The sequence below is a fragment of the Biomphalaria glabrata genome, chromosome 5 (genome assembly GCF_947242115.1).
Source record: "Biomphalaria glabrata chromosome 5, xgBioGlab47.1, whole genome shotgun sequence".
Classification (NCBI taxonomy): Eukaryota; Metazoa; Mollusca; class Gastropoda; family Planorbidae; genus Biomphalaria; species Biomphalaria glabrata.
This window is the reverse complement of record NC_074715.1, coordinates 21014026-21027045: the sequence shown is the minus strand read 5'-3', so window position 1 is coordinate 21027045 and position 13020 is coordinate 21014026. Positions and strand designations below refer to the sequence as shown.

The following is a 13020-nucleotide window of genomic DNA, read 5'->3' as shown; positions in this document are numbered from 1 at the left end:
AAGAACACCTGGGGGATCTAGGGAAAAAGCACCACCACCAAGATTAGGCTATGTAACACCATTGTTAAGCCGATACTACTTTATGGAGAAGAGACCTGGAGAACCACCATCACCACCATGAAAAAAATCCAGGTATTCATCAATAGCTGCCTGAGGAAGATTCTTATAATCCGCTGGCCAGACAAGATCTCGAATGAGGAACAGTGGGAAAGAACAAAGCAGCAGCCCATTGAAGTAGATATCCTTCAGAGACGCTGGAAATGGATAGGTCACACCCTTTGCCAGCCTGCATCCAGCATAACATGGCAAGCCCTAGCCTGGAACCCACAAGGAAAGAAGAAGAGGGGACGGCCCAGGGATACATGGCGGTAATGTTGCCGTCTCCTTATATTTTCTTAAGGTTGACCGACGAGACCTGGTTTAGGCTCCAGTTACTCGCCTTTGCCCCTCCACAGATTTAATATTTGAGCCACACGTGAAAGATCAAGAAAGACACTAGAAACTGCTCTTTGCGAAACCTTTTACAATGATACTTAAAGCATATTAATTAATTAATTAATTATTTAATGTTAGAAAGACTAATTAATAGAAAAACAGATGTGTATAAAACATTATATCCGTAGTTGTGTAGTTTTAAATTACTATTTCACTATTCAACGCACTACAGTTAGAAATTTGTTTAAAAATAATGTTGATGAATTTGCAAAAATGTGCAAGTTGAGTAGGGGGTCTACCGAAAACCAGAAAACATGGCAGGGGGTCTACGAGACAAAAAAGTTTGGGAACCACTGATATACACATAGATAAGATAGATAAAGTAAGATACTTTTTATTGATCCAATCAAATGGAAATTCAGTTTGATTACAATTGACCATCTCAGCGTAACTACTGTACAATAACAATTAAACATTATAGATGTAAATAAGAATAGCATTCACACACGAAACACATACACACTTACAACCAGCGCTTTATGAATTGGACTTCTATGTACTTCTCAATGACGACAGATGACCTTGTAACACTCTGACCGAAAGTGGGATGAAGGAGTTTTTAAATCTTTCTGTTTTAGTCCTAATGGAAGGGAGACAACCATTTCGTTCAGATCTGATGTATAAGATTATATATGGTGTATGAGATATTGAGCAACACATCGTTCATATGTTATAAACAATGTGCACTTATACATTATATAATTCAAGCATCAAACTATAACTTGGTAGAAAATAATAAACATAAGAAAAATATGAGAGAGGCACTCCAAGTCAAACGGCGGGCATCATTGCTTGCTTTTTGTCTGTCTTTGCTGCACTGCTGGGCTTTGGCTAGTATATAGTGCTGACCGCCACACCAAACGTTAGCCCTCATGTCGTCAGTACACTTCTTGTCCAAGTCACTGACCACCCAGTTGTTGCAGAACTTCTGGTAGAGTGGACTAGAGTTGTCCTCCATCTTCTTGAAAATACTTTTCACTGAGTCTACGCTCATGTCTGAGACTCCATAGGTAGATGTGAAGTTATACAGAAGTCTCTGGATAAATAGAATAGATATATAACAAAGTGCATTGATTGGTTGCATGGCACATTGAAAGGGAAAAATGCAGCAAAATATCGGCAAATGTATAACTTTTTACCTTTTTACCTATCCCTTTTACCTTAGAACCTCTTTCGATGGCAGACCCATCCATTTTTTTTTATGTTTTCCTCCCATCGCTTTTTTCTGTCTGCCTTTTCTTTTTCCTGGTACTGTTTCCTGGAAGAAGGTATTGCGAGCCCCGAAGATCTTGTAATATGGACATAGATTTTTAGGTAGCATTTTTTTTACGATAGTTAGCAGGTCATCGTGAGGTCCAATTGCTGAAATAACCCTGTCTCCAATCTCTTGGTTTGTGATGCAGTCTTTGAATGTGATACCTAGGATCCTTCTGTAGCATCTCAGTTCCATTGCTAGGATCCTCCTCTCTAGCTCTGCAGTCAGCGTCCAAGACCCACAAGCATATAAAAATGTGGACATGACCAGGGAGCGCATCAGTCTGATTTTGGTGCCGAGGGCTAAGCCTTTGTCTTTCCATATTATTTTAAGTTTTGAAAGGGCTGCTGTGGACTGTGCTATTCGGCCAGTAGTTCGGGTTTCGTTCCCTCATATGAGACAATAGCTCCGAGGATTTGAAGCTGCTAACACTAGTCAGCTTTTCACATCCAATACTGATGCCCCTTTTTAAAGCCATGTTGGCTATTGGTCATAATTTGTTTTTGTTTTTTTTTCGGCATTTATTTGCATGCCATATGCTGCGTAAGTCTTGTCAATGCGCATCACCAAGTCAGCTTGTTTTTCGTCTATCCCTGCTAGGCCATCAATGCCATCTGCGAAGCACAAGTAAGTAATTCTTCTTCTTCCAATGCTTACAGTACCTTCATAGCCCTCGAGAGCATCTTCCATTATCCTTTCAAGGAAGATATTGAAAATGTCGGTGAAAGGAGCCATATGTGTTTTATACCTTTATGTTAAATGATTTCTTCTAATTATTCTTTTCTAAAAGGGATGTGAGAAAAAAAAAACTTATTTAAAATACAAAGCTCATCTAAGGGAAATAATTATGTTTTGTTTTTTTTTATCTATTTGGCTCAAAAATGTACTAGACTAATAAGTTAACATTTGAATTGATTCCTGTCTTGTCCATGCCAATAAATAATTGTGCATAGTTTCAACTTGATCCAAGAATAAGTGTGGGAGAAATAACGTGTACAAACTTTTGACCAGACAGACAGACAGACAAACTGGGTAAGTTAATATAAGCTTTGTGTCAACTAATGATTATTTGATAACTTTTTGCTGTTTTAGTCTTAGAATTTCTTTTGGCTATTCCGGGATATGGTCTCCCTTGAATCCACCTGTATTTAAATGTATGGTCATTCATCTGTTCAGCCGTGTTCTCAGTTACTCGGCCATCGCTCCTGTCCAGAGAGAGAGAGAGAGAGAGACAGAGAGAGACAGAGAAAGAGAGAGAGAGAAAGAGACTGAGAGAGAGAAAGAGAGAGAGGCAGAGAGAGAGAGACAAAGAGAGAAAGACAGAGAGACAGAGAGAAAGAAAGAGAGACAGTAAGAGAGAGAGAGAGAGGTGGGGAGAGAGATTAGCTACTCCAGTAAGAGAGAGAGAGAGAGGTGGGGAGAGAGATTAGCTACTCACCCATACGGCCCCCTCTGCCCCAGCATTGGCCTTGGTGATGTTGATGAAGTACTGTGCGTAGTCCAGTTGTGCTCCAGTGCTGCGGTTGTACTTGATGAGCCTCAGACCAGGGTTGTGAGGTTCTCCAACCTTCTCCACGCCATCTTCTTTCACCTTGTGCCGCCATGGCGTCACTGCCGGGGCGTTAAACTGTGGTACAGCTTTGGTGCCTGAAAGTGAGAGTTAAACTGTGGTGCAGCTTTGGTGCCTGAAAGTGAGAGTTAAACTGTGAACTACTTATACCAGCTCATTACATTTTAAACTAAACGTTTACTTTCCAAAGAGAACAAACAAATCTATTTCATGGGGTAGAAATCAAATATAATTTAAAACAACAATTAATTAGTAGTATTTCCTATTATGCACTTGAAGTGAAAGTCACAATGTGTTATGATCCTATGACTTATCTCAGTAGTCTTCAACGGGTGCTCATTTAAAAACAACAGAAACATTGACATACATAAAACAGACACAGCACAGAGAGTTTATTGAGTGACTACACACAGACATCTTGGTCCTTTTCATGTTTCTTGATCAAAGGGTGGTGTTGGTAAAGTCTGACCGAGTAAGGTACGAACTAGTTTTTGTACCGCTCTGTTCTTGTCTTGATTGTCAGAAGTCACCCACTTCGCGACGACTTGACATAGTTATGATGGAGCGGGTGGCTGTTGTCTTCCAAGATTTTTGCGATTTCACATAGGCATTTCTATTCATAAAGTTCATTTAAATATGGTAATGTTGTGCGTGTGATTTTTGATGCCCTTTTTATGTTTTCTAGGCGGCGCAACTGTTTAGATGAAGAGTTGCCTTATCAACAAGTTATTCCATATGTTAGCAGATTTTTTATAAAGTCACGCGTACAAATTATCTAGGATCTTCTTATTTAGTTTAAAGCTATTGAGTTTATATAGGAAAAATAGTCGCTGGGCTGTTTTCTTTATCAGAGTACTAAGGTGGTCTTCCCATGAGAGCTTGCGCGAGTTAACGTTTATGATTTGATAAACAAAGTCGGTAATACGCTTTTTAGATTATAGTTCATTTTATCTACATATGTTAATATATCAATATGTAAATGTTAATTTTAAAAAAACCTGCTAAAGCTAACATTCAAATAGAATAATTGAACCATTTTTTTCACAATGAAATCATTGACTAAGTCGGTCGGAAAACTTGCTGAGATATAAACATGGAAATCTCCAAAAGTTTTATTGAATTGTCACTACATAAAAAGTATTCCAATGTTCTACTTTGAATGATAGCTGTATGAAATGAGGTTATGAAACCAAGTCGGTTTCATGAACATATAGCAATATCCCCAATTAATTCAAGAATATTCATGAATAATTAAAAACGTTCTACTATTCAAACAATATTTTTTTAAAATCTGCAAATCAGAATATGTTGTCGTGGCCTCTTGGACAATTGCAGAGCTTTTGTTGCCAAAACACAAACAAGTCTTATCATGTTGTCTGAAAATTGATTAAAACTAAAATTGTTACAAACTTATCTGTGCCACAAAAAAAAAACTTGTTTTGGTTAGTGATGAACTATGAGTTCAAGACGTGGGATATTTGTGAAGAAAGAGTCATCGGTTGGCGATTGGTTCCCGGTCATTTCATCCACAATTGAATATTTGTTCCTAATCATTGTATAATTTTGTTGTAAAGGCTTTGCCTTTAAGACCTAATTTCATGTAATATATTGTTACAAATGAACAGTGACTAGTAGAGGTCAACATGTGACCCCAGCGAGATGACACAGCAGCCAGTGTTCTCTGTAATCTACGCGTATAAACAAAGACAGTATGTGACGTGTCCTCACGTGTTGTTCCAGGGGACAAACAGATCTAACAAGGGGGCAGTTACTAATGAACAGTGACAGATAGAGGTCAGTACGTGTGACCCCGGCTTGATGACACTGCAGCAGGTGTTCTCTGGAATCTACATGTATAAATAAAGACAGGATGTGACGTTTCCTCACATGTTGTTCCAGAAGATACTAGCAGTGTTTGTGCAACTTTGGATGAGCGATTAAGGACTCTATATAAGCCAGAGAGTTAATGTGAAAGTCAGTCGCGAGTGAGCCGTTACAGTCGATACAGACGATATAAGACGTGTGCGGCTCTAGTGGAAGAGAAATGTGTACGACTCGATGCAAGTTAACTAGGGTATAGTTAACTGGAGTGGACTACTGTCGTTTAAGTCTATACAGCGAACTACAGTGGACTTGAGCCGTTTCAGTCGATACAGTCGATGTAAGATGTGTACGGCTCTGATTCGGTAGACTTGAGTACGACTTGGTTCAGCTTTATGAGACCTGGAGCTACACTGGGAAGAGTGTCGTTGGTCTGTTCTGTGGAATACGGCTCGATGCAAGCAACGAAGTGAAGAGATGAATTGCAACGAAGTATAGCTAACTGTAAACTGACAGATATTGTACAGTCTTCTACGCTACATGTTACAGTGACGAATTGTTAGAGTTAATAGTCATTAAAGTTATATGAAGCTGAAAGTTTAGTCGTCAAGTTCTTTACAGTGTTTTTATTTGTGTGCCTACTTGTACATTTAGCCAGAAATTAACAATATAAATATGTTTATTTAGAAACATCTGAATGTCCGTAATCGGGGGACAAACTGAATTCGAACTCATGACTCAAATCTCCTTAAGCCGAGATACCAAACAAAATAATTAATTAACAATAGTTAATTAACTAATTGTTTTTTAAAATTGATTCTTGTGTTGTCAGGTAAAAGAAATAATTCTGCAAAATTTCAGCTTAAGCCGAGTTTGGTTGTCCGAGAAAAACGGTGTACAAACTTTTTATCAGACAGACAGACATACAGACAGAGTGAGTTGATACAAGATTTGTAAAATTACTCTTCTATTTAATCTCTCACCATCAACACTTTGTAAAATCTTGAAGCTGTCATAATGATCATGTCCAAAGTGTAAAGCCACTATTATGTCTGTGTAATTGAATAGGATGTCCATAAACTTGGTCTTAAACACTGGCCAGTACCAGTCAGTGATCTCTGGAATTGGTAGCCCAGGAGGCACGTGACCTGTCAGGATGACCTAAGGAAAGTAATTATAAAAAATGTTTATAAAAATAATAAAGTCTTACAAAAAGAAATAGAAATATGGACCATGTTTAACCTGTAAAAACCCTTGAATAGCTGTCTGTAGCTGTGTGTAGCTGTCTGTAGCTGTGTGTAGCTGTCTGTAGCTGTGTGTAGCTGTCTGTAGCTGTGTGTAGCTGTCTGTAGCTGTCTGTAGCTGTCTGTAGCTGTGTGTAGCTGTCTGTAGCTGTGTGTAGCTGTCTGTAGCTGTGTGTAGCTGTCTGTAGCTGTCTGTAGCTGTGTGAGCCTGTTTGAACCTCTATGAATGTTAAATGTGTATCATTGAATATTAATTAATCCCAATAATTACTTTTGGTCAGTGTTTCAGTTTTAATGAAATGTTCTATTTGCTGTTAATAATTATTGTGAAGATCTCTGGGTAATATTCAAACGAAACAATTTCACTGAAGCTCTTTTGTAACTTTGTATCGTTTTCTCATTTGTCAACTGTCTAGGAGCACATCTCGTCAGCACATCTCGTCTAGGAGCACATCTCGTCAGCACATCTCGTCTAGGAGCACATCTCGTCAGCACATCTCGTCTAGGAGCACATCTCGTCAGCACATCTCGTCTAGGAGCACACCTCGTCAGCACATCTCGTCTAGAAGCACATCTCGTCTAGGAGCACATCTCGTCTTGGAGCACATCTCGTCAACACATCTCGTCTAGGAGCATATCTCGTCAGCACATCTCGTCTAGGAGCACATCTCGTCAGCACATCTCGTCTAGAAGCACATCTCGTCTAGGAGCACATCTCGTCTTGGAGCACATCTCGTCAACACATCTCGTCTAGGAGCACATCTCGTCAACATATCTCGTCTAGGAGCACATCTCGTCAACACATCTCGTCTTGGAGCACATCTCGTCAACATATCTCGTCTAGGAGCACATCTCGTCTAGGCGCACATCTCGATTCGCTCAGATGTGAACTGATATTCAGCTATTTTTTCAACCAAACAGTCTATTGTAGAACATTTTTTGAATATGCCTTAGCAAGACCTTTACATCAACTGCCCTTTAGATCGCAAGCTCTTAAATGCGTAGTTTTGTTACTCGTAAGAACAATACCCTAGAAAATTGTATCTCTCTATTTTCATTATTACAGTTTGGATGTTTCCATTCCATTTAAAGTACACATCGACAAAGTAGCGCTCACTTTTTCTCCAGTACTTTTGGCTTCCTGAAGTTGTCTCTGCATCCATGCAAACTGACCCACAGGATCTGGCACATTGGGAGTGAGTTTGTCGCTTTTGTAATACAGATTTGTGTTGAGTGCTAGCAGACGAACGTTTGGGCTCACTTTGACAGCGTAGTAGCCACCTGGAGAGAACAAAAGTTGTTGCAAGATAGTTGTTTGTTAAGTGCATTATTTGTACACTAAGAATGTAGAGCCTTATTAAACCTATTCAACAACAGAAGAAAGAGACTGAAACAAAATAGATTAAATAAACTACTGAGTCATTCAGCGCCCTGGAGGCAATTACAAGCAAACTTACCCCCCCCCCTTTCCAAACACACAATGCCATTTACCTTGTCTACTGTCATCGATGGCCTTTGACTGATTCAGCACCCAGTCCTGCCACATGTCTGCTATGTTTGAGTAGAACGGGTGCCCCACAACGGGGCTGGCCTGCCCGTTAGGATAAAAGTCATGATTTCCCAGAGAGGCGTAGACTGGCACCTTGCCCAACCTTTGACTCAGTGCATTTGTTAAGTTCTGGATCACCTCCAGGGTGAGTTCCAGACTCAATTTGTCGTCAGATATGTGTGCTACAGTGTCACTGAGGAATATAGTTTTAAAAAAAAAAACAGGATAGTCCTCAATGTTTACCAAAATTATTCTAAATGTTAGTAAACTAGCAAAGTATATTTAGACCTACTCAATTTACTCTTTTATAGTGTTAGGTCTAATACTTCATCGGAAATTTTACGTTGACTTTTTTGTTCAGGATGAGGTTTTGAAACATCCCAAGTAGGTAGTGGCATTTTACATCTGTGTATTGAAGACGAAGACATTACTTCCTTTTGGTCGGAAATTAAGCAACACAAAATGTCATCTGCCTTGTCCATTCCAAAATAGTGAGAGAACTCATAAACTCCTTCCTTAAACATGATCTGCAGTTTTTAAAACACAGACTTGACCTCAACATAGAACTGCAGTATTTAAAACACAGACTTTACCTCAACATAAAACTGCAGTATCTAAAACACATTACCCTGTCCAGATGAGAAAGTCCACATCTGGCTTGATGGTGGCCATAGCGTTGATGCTGTCCATCACCAGCTTCCAAGTGGCATCGCACCAGTAGTCTCCATACGCAGGTAGTTGACTTGGAATGTCCTGGTCATTGCACGACAGTTTCTCGCCACTGTAAGTGTGGTCATAGTGAAAGTCAGTCACGTGCCAAAAATAGCCTGAAAAAAAATGGTTTGTTTGTGAAAACTTGGGGATTCATTTTTGTGTAGACATGATATCAAGACCTCAACCTAAGTATGAACACAATGAAACAAACGGTAGTGATTAAACCCTTATGCCAAGTTGTACTCCACAATTAGTTCTTATCTTTTCTTATATATTACAGACGTTACTTCAAAAAAGAAGCTAATTACCTCCTACCCGTTTCATGTGCCAATCTAGTAATGCATGTTAATCAATAACTTTAACTCTGCTAAGTCGTTGGTTTTCCTGGCTGATTCAGGCAACCCATTCCATTCTCTAATGGCACTTGGGAAGAAGGAGCACACTTGTAGGAATGTGTTCTAGTGCATGGATGACATCTGTGTGTCGTTCTGAGTAATTGATTAGATTTTGTTTTTCTATTTATAACTTAAGGTTCAGTGTTTTATGTATTAGAGCCACTTTACTTTTGATTCTTCTGTCCTGAAGTGTCTCTATGTTTAGGGATTTTACTAATGGTGTTACTCTAATCAAATAGGAATATTCGTTTGTTATAAATCTCACTACTGTTTTGTATTTGTTATAGTTTCTTTTTGTTTTCTTGAGTTCGTAGACACTCAACGTAAGTCAAAGTTTGGAGATTTGTAAGGATTACGTTAGTATCTGTCTTCCTGTGTGTTGTAGTGGTTAAGTAGTTTCAATTCCTACTATCAACTCTGTCTTCCTTATGTTGTAGTGGTTAAGTAGTTTAAATTCCTACTATCAACTCTGTCTTCCTGTGTGTTGTAGTGGGTAAGTAGTTTCAATTCCTATTATCAACTGTCTTCCTGTGTGTTGTAGTGGTTAAGTAGTTTCAATTCCTACTATCAACTCACATTTTCGTCATAGTAAAAAAACGAATCATTTATTTCAGGGGAGGACTGGCTATATGGGTATTCGGGCTAATGCCCGGTGGGCCGGTACCCTATTAGGCCGGTAGGGAATGCCAGTAAATTGTTTTTTAAGATTTTATAATATGCTCTTTAAATGCAACACTTTTCCCGAAAATCAAAATCCCAGTCTTCATTGAGATTCGAACCCAAGAACCTGGGTTCGGAAGCCAAGCGCTTAACCCCTCGGCCACCGCACCCTCCTCCCCCCACCCAGGCAGTTAAATAATGGAGTATGAAGAGTAAATTGAAGTCCATAGGCCTGAGAAAATGGCGAGGAGTGAAACTGATTCAGAAACAATATGTTCGTTGATGGAGGATCTTCATGTACATGTTAATGTTAATGATAGCATAAATTTGTTCACATTAAGAGATTCAAGGGGTTATACTTGATTCATTTAGTAATTGTGTTTATTAGATAGTTTCAAAATCATCTAATAAATTATTCATATTAAGCTAACTACTTTCGATACATTATTAAACTTTACACAATGCTCTTGAGGACAGGTATAATAGGATGCAAATAATGTAGCATATGATTTGACGGTCGGATGTAAAGAAATGCCCATGCCGATTTTGACACCCAGTCCGCCCCTGATTTATTTAGACAACTTTTCCACATTCTATGGATCTGAAATTTCGCACATAAACTCGTGCTGCTTGACAACACATTTTATTCAAATTTCGCAATTAAAGTCGTTTTGCGTGACAACATATTTTATTAAAATTTCGCACATTAAGTCGTGCTGAGCAACAGATTTGACGTTGCCACCTCCTATTGTTTTTGTAATCATTGAATTACTTCCTAAAATGGGTATCTCGAGATTGACTGATAGTTCATTCAGTAATTATACACACCAGTACACACCAAGGTATTTTTCTTTTTACCAAGAGTAAGATAAGATGCACATACACACACAAGGACTATCACACAACAGTCTTTATCTTTTGAGGACATAAAATGTAAGCAGTCCGAGGTTGAAGTTGACATAGAAGACACTTCAAAGTGAACAAATAGAGGCGGACTTCTTTCCCTGTAGAGTTTTGTTGTTTTTTTACATTAAGATTAAAATGAAAGAGTTTCTCAATTTTAAAATACTTTACCACAAATTTTAGACAAAAATTAAAATGCTATAGTAGGTCTATCCATGGAACTATGGGTTATATTGTGCAATGATCAATGACTATTTTTTGTAACTTTTAAAAAAAAACCAAAGGGAGATAATAATAGAGAGAATGGAGAGTATTATACAAGTAGAGAAATTGAAAGCGGATTTTACTAAAGTGTAATAAAGAAAAGCAGACACAATGGTTACTGACGACATCTCTGACTCGACGCAAGGACAACTAATTAACAGATTGTAAGAAAACTTACCTATGTCACTTTGACCCTTGATCATGTCTGCTGCATCAAACAAGCAGACGAGACATAACAACCAATTCAATGTCATGGTCATCCTGAGTTGTAGTAGCATTCGAATTCCAATCTTTTGTCGAATTTTTTTTCTTTAATGTTGTGTTTTAATCTTTGTTTCGCTTTGACTAGACTTTGAAATGTTGATTTAGTCAGAACAACCGACATTTGGTTTCTTATAGTTATAATGTTTTTTGTTTGGTGTAATGCACAAATTGTAAGACAAATTTCCTTACGGATAATAAAGATTATTATTATTATTATTATTATTATGTGGCAGACATTTATGATTCCCTGGAGTGAGGGGGGCGTGGTCTTCAAAGTGAAGGGAGGGACTATGTAGAACAATATATTACTACAGCTCTATCAAAATTATGGCAAGTGGCGTAGCGGGGTACTCGTGGGCCCGGGTTCTAGAAAATGGTGATGCGTCCCCCCCCCCATCCCGTAGCTTATCTATAACCCCAAATGAGTTGTCCTGTTCCTCCTGTAGAGGCTATATCAGGGTCTGATCGTTACATGTGTAAACAAGGCATTCCGACCATTACATTTACAAACAAGACATTCCAATGTACAACATGGTACAACTATTCATGCCATTACACTTACATTAGTAACAACTTTTAGAGGCTTCCCCTTATTGTCATGGCCAAGGCGTTATGAAATCCTTCATACACTCGATAGGCAACTGGTTATGGGGGAGTCATCCTAATACTGGTATGGTGGTACATTGGCTTACAAGTGTATTCTTTTTTCACCTTCACCAAACTCTTCTCAGAATCTTCCAAGCACCCTTTTAAGTGGCCAGTTATTTATGACGGCCAATATTTTTTCAGCGGTTCTATTCTTCACATCCGCAACTAAGGCCTATTTGTTCCACTCCCCCCCCCCCATAGCTATCTATATCACACATACACCAATTCTCGACCCACTTTGGCAGGAAGTGCTGTTAATCATTTCTATGTTTTCCTATTAAATGAACCAATGGAAGGCTGGACTCAAGACCACACTTGATCATTTCTGTGTCTTCCTATTAAATGAACCAATGGAAGGCTGGACTCAAGACCACACTTGATCATTTCTATGTCTTCCTATTAAATGAACCAATGGAAGGCTGGACTCAAGACCACACTTGATCATTTCTGTCTTCCTATTAAATGAACCAATGGAAGGCTGGACTCAAGGCCACACTTGATCATTTCTGTGTCTTCCTATTAAATGAACCAATGGAAGGCTGGACTGAAGGCCACACTTGATCATTTCTGTGTCTTCCTATTAAATGAACCAATGGAATGCTGGACTCAAGGACACACTTGATCGTTAGTGTTTACAAAGGTTATATCGACTCGGTCTGCCTGGTAAAAAAGTCTGTACTCGTTAGTTCTACTACATCCATTCTTGGATCTTGTTGAAACTTTGCACGATTTTTCATTTACATAGACAGGACTTGAATCAGTGAAAAAATAAAAATAACGAATTATTCAATTACTGATATTCTTTTGTTTGATGCCAAAAAGGGAAATTAAATCTTTAGTATTTGCTGATACGGCTATATAAGTAGGGTTTGGTCTCCTTTGATAACTGTAGGCCCATTCTCTTCCACACCTATTCTCGGATCAAGTTGAAACTTTAAACATGTTTTTATTGTATCTAACAAAACATAGCAAGATACGGTTACACCAATGTAAAACATCAGTTTGTTTCTTTTGTTTTTTTTGTAAGCCAGTCAAGCACAAATGAGAGAAGCAATCCTATGACAGCTGTAGGACCTAGAGATCTATCACCAAAGTTGAAAGTTTTGAGAGAAATTACTGAACAATCTAGAAGCGCTGATTGTTCTCTGCCAGTGAGAATATTTTCTTTTGATGTTGTAGAAACGAAGATTAAAATGTCCAAGCTCAAACGTCCAGTAGGGAGACAGCAGGTAAGGGTT

The 13020-nt window shown here is 38.6% G+C and overlaps 1 protein-coding gene across 1 annotated transcript; it reads right to left on the bottom strand.

Moving 5' to 3' along the window:
• Positions 1 to 813: 813 nt before the first annotated feature.
• LOC106070642 (acid sphingomyelinase-like phosphodiesterase 3b) lies at positions 814 to 11253 on the bottom strand. Its single transcript, XM_056030719.1, has 7 exons — positions 11049 to 11253; positions 8563 to 8761; positions 7877 to 8127; positions 7503 to 7666; positions 6125 to 6302; positions 3189 to 3397; positions 814 to 1531 (listed from the first exon to the last, which is right to left on the bottom strand). The coding sequence occupies exons 1-7, from the start codon at positions 11146 to 11148 to the stop codon at positions 1211 to 1213; spliced, it is 1422 nt and encodes a 473-aa protein (XP_055886694.1). The 5' UTR covers positions 11149 to 11253; the 3' UTR covers positions 814 to 1210.
• Positions 11254 to 13020: the final 1767 nt, after the last annotated feature.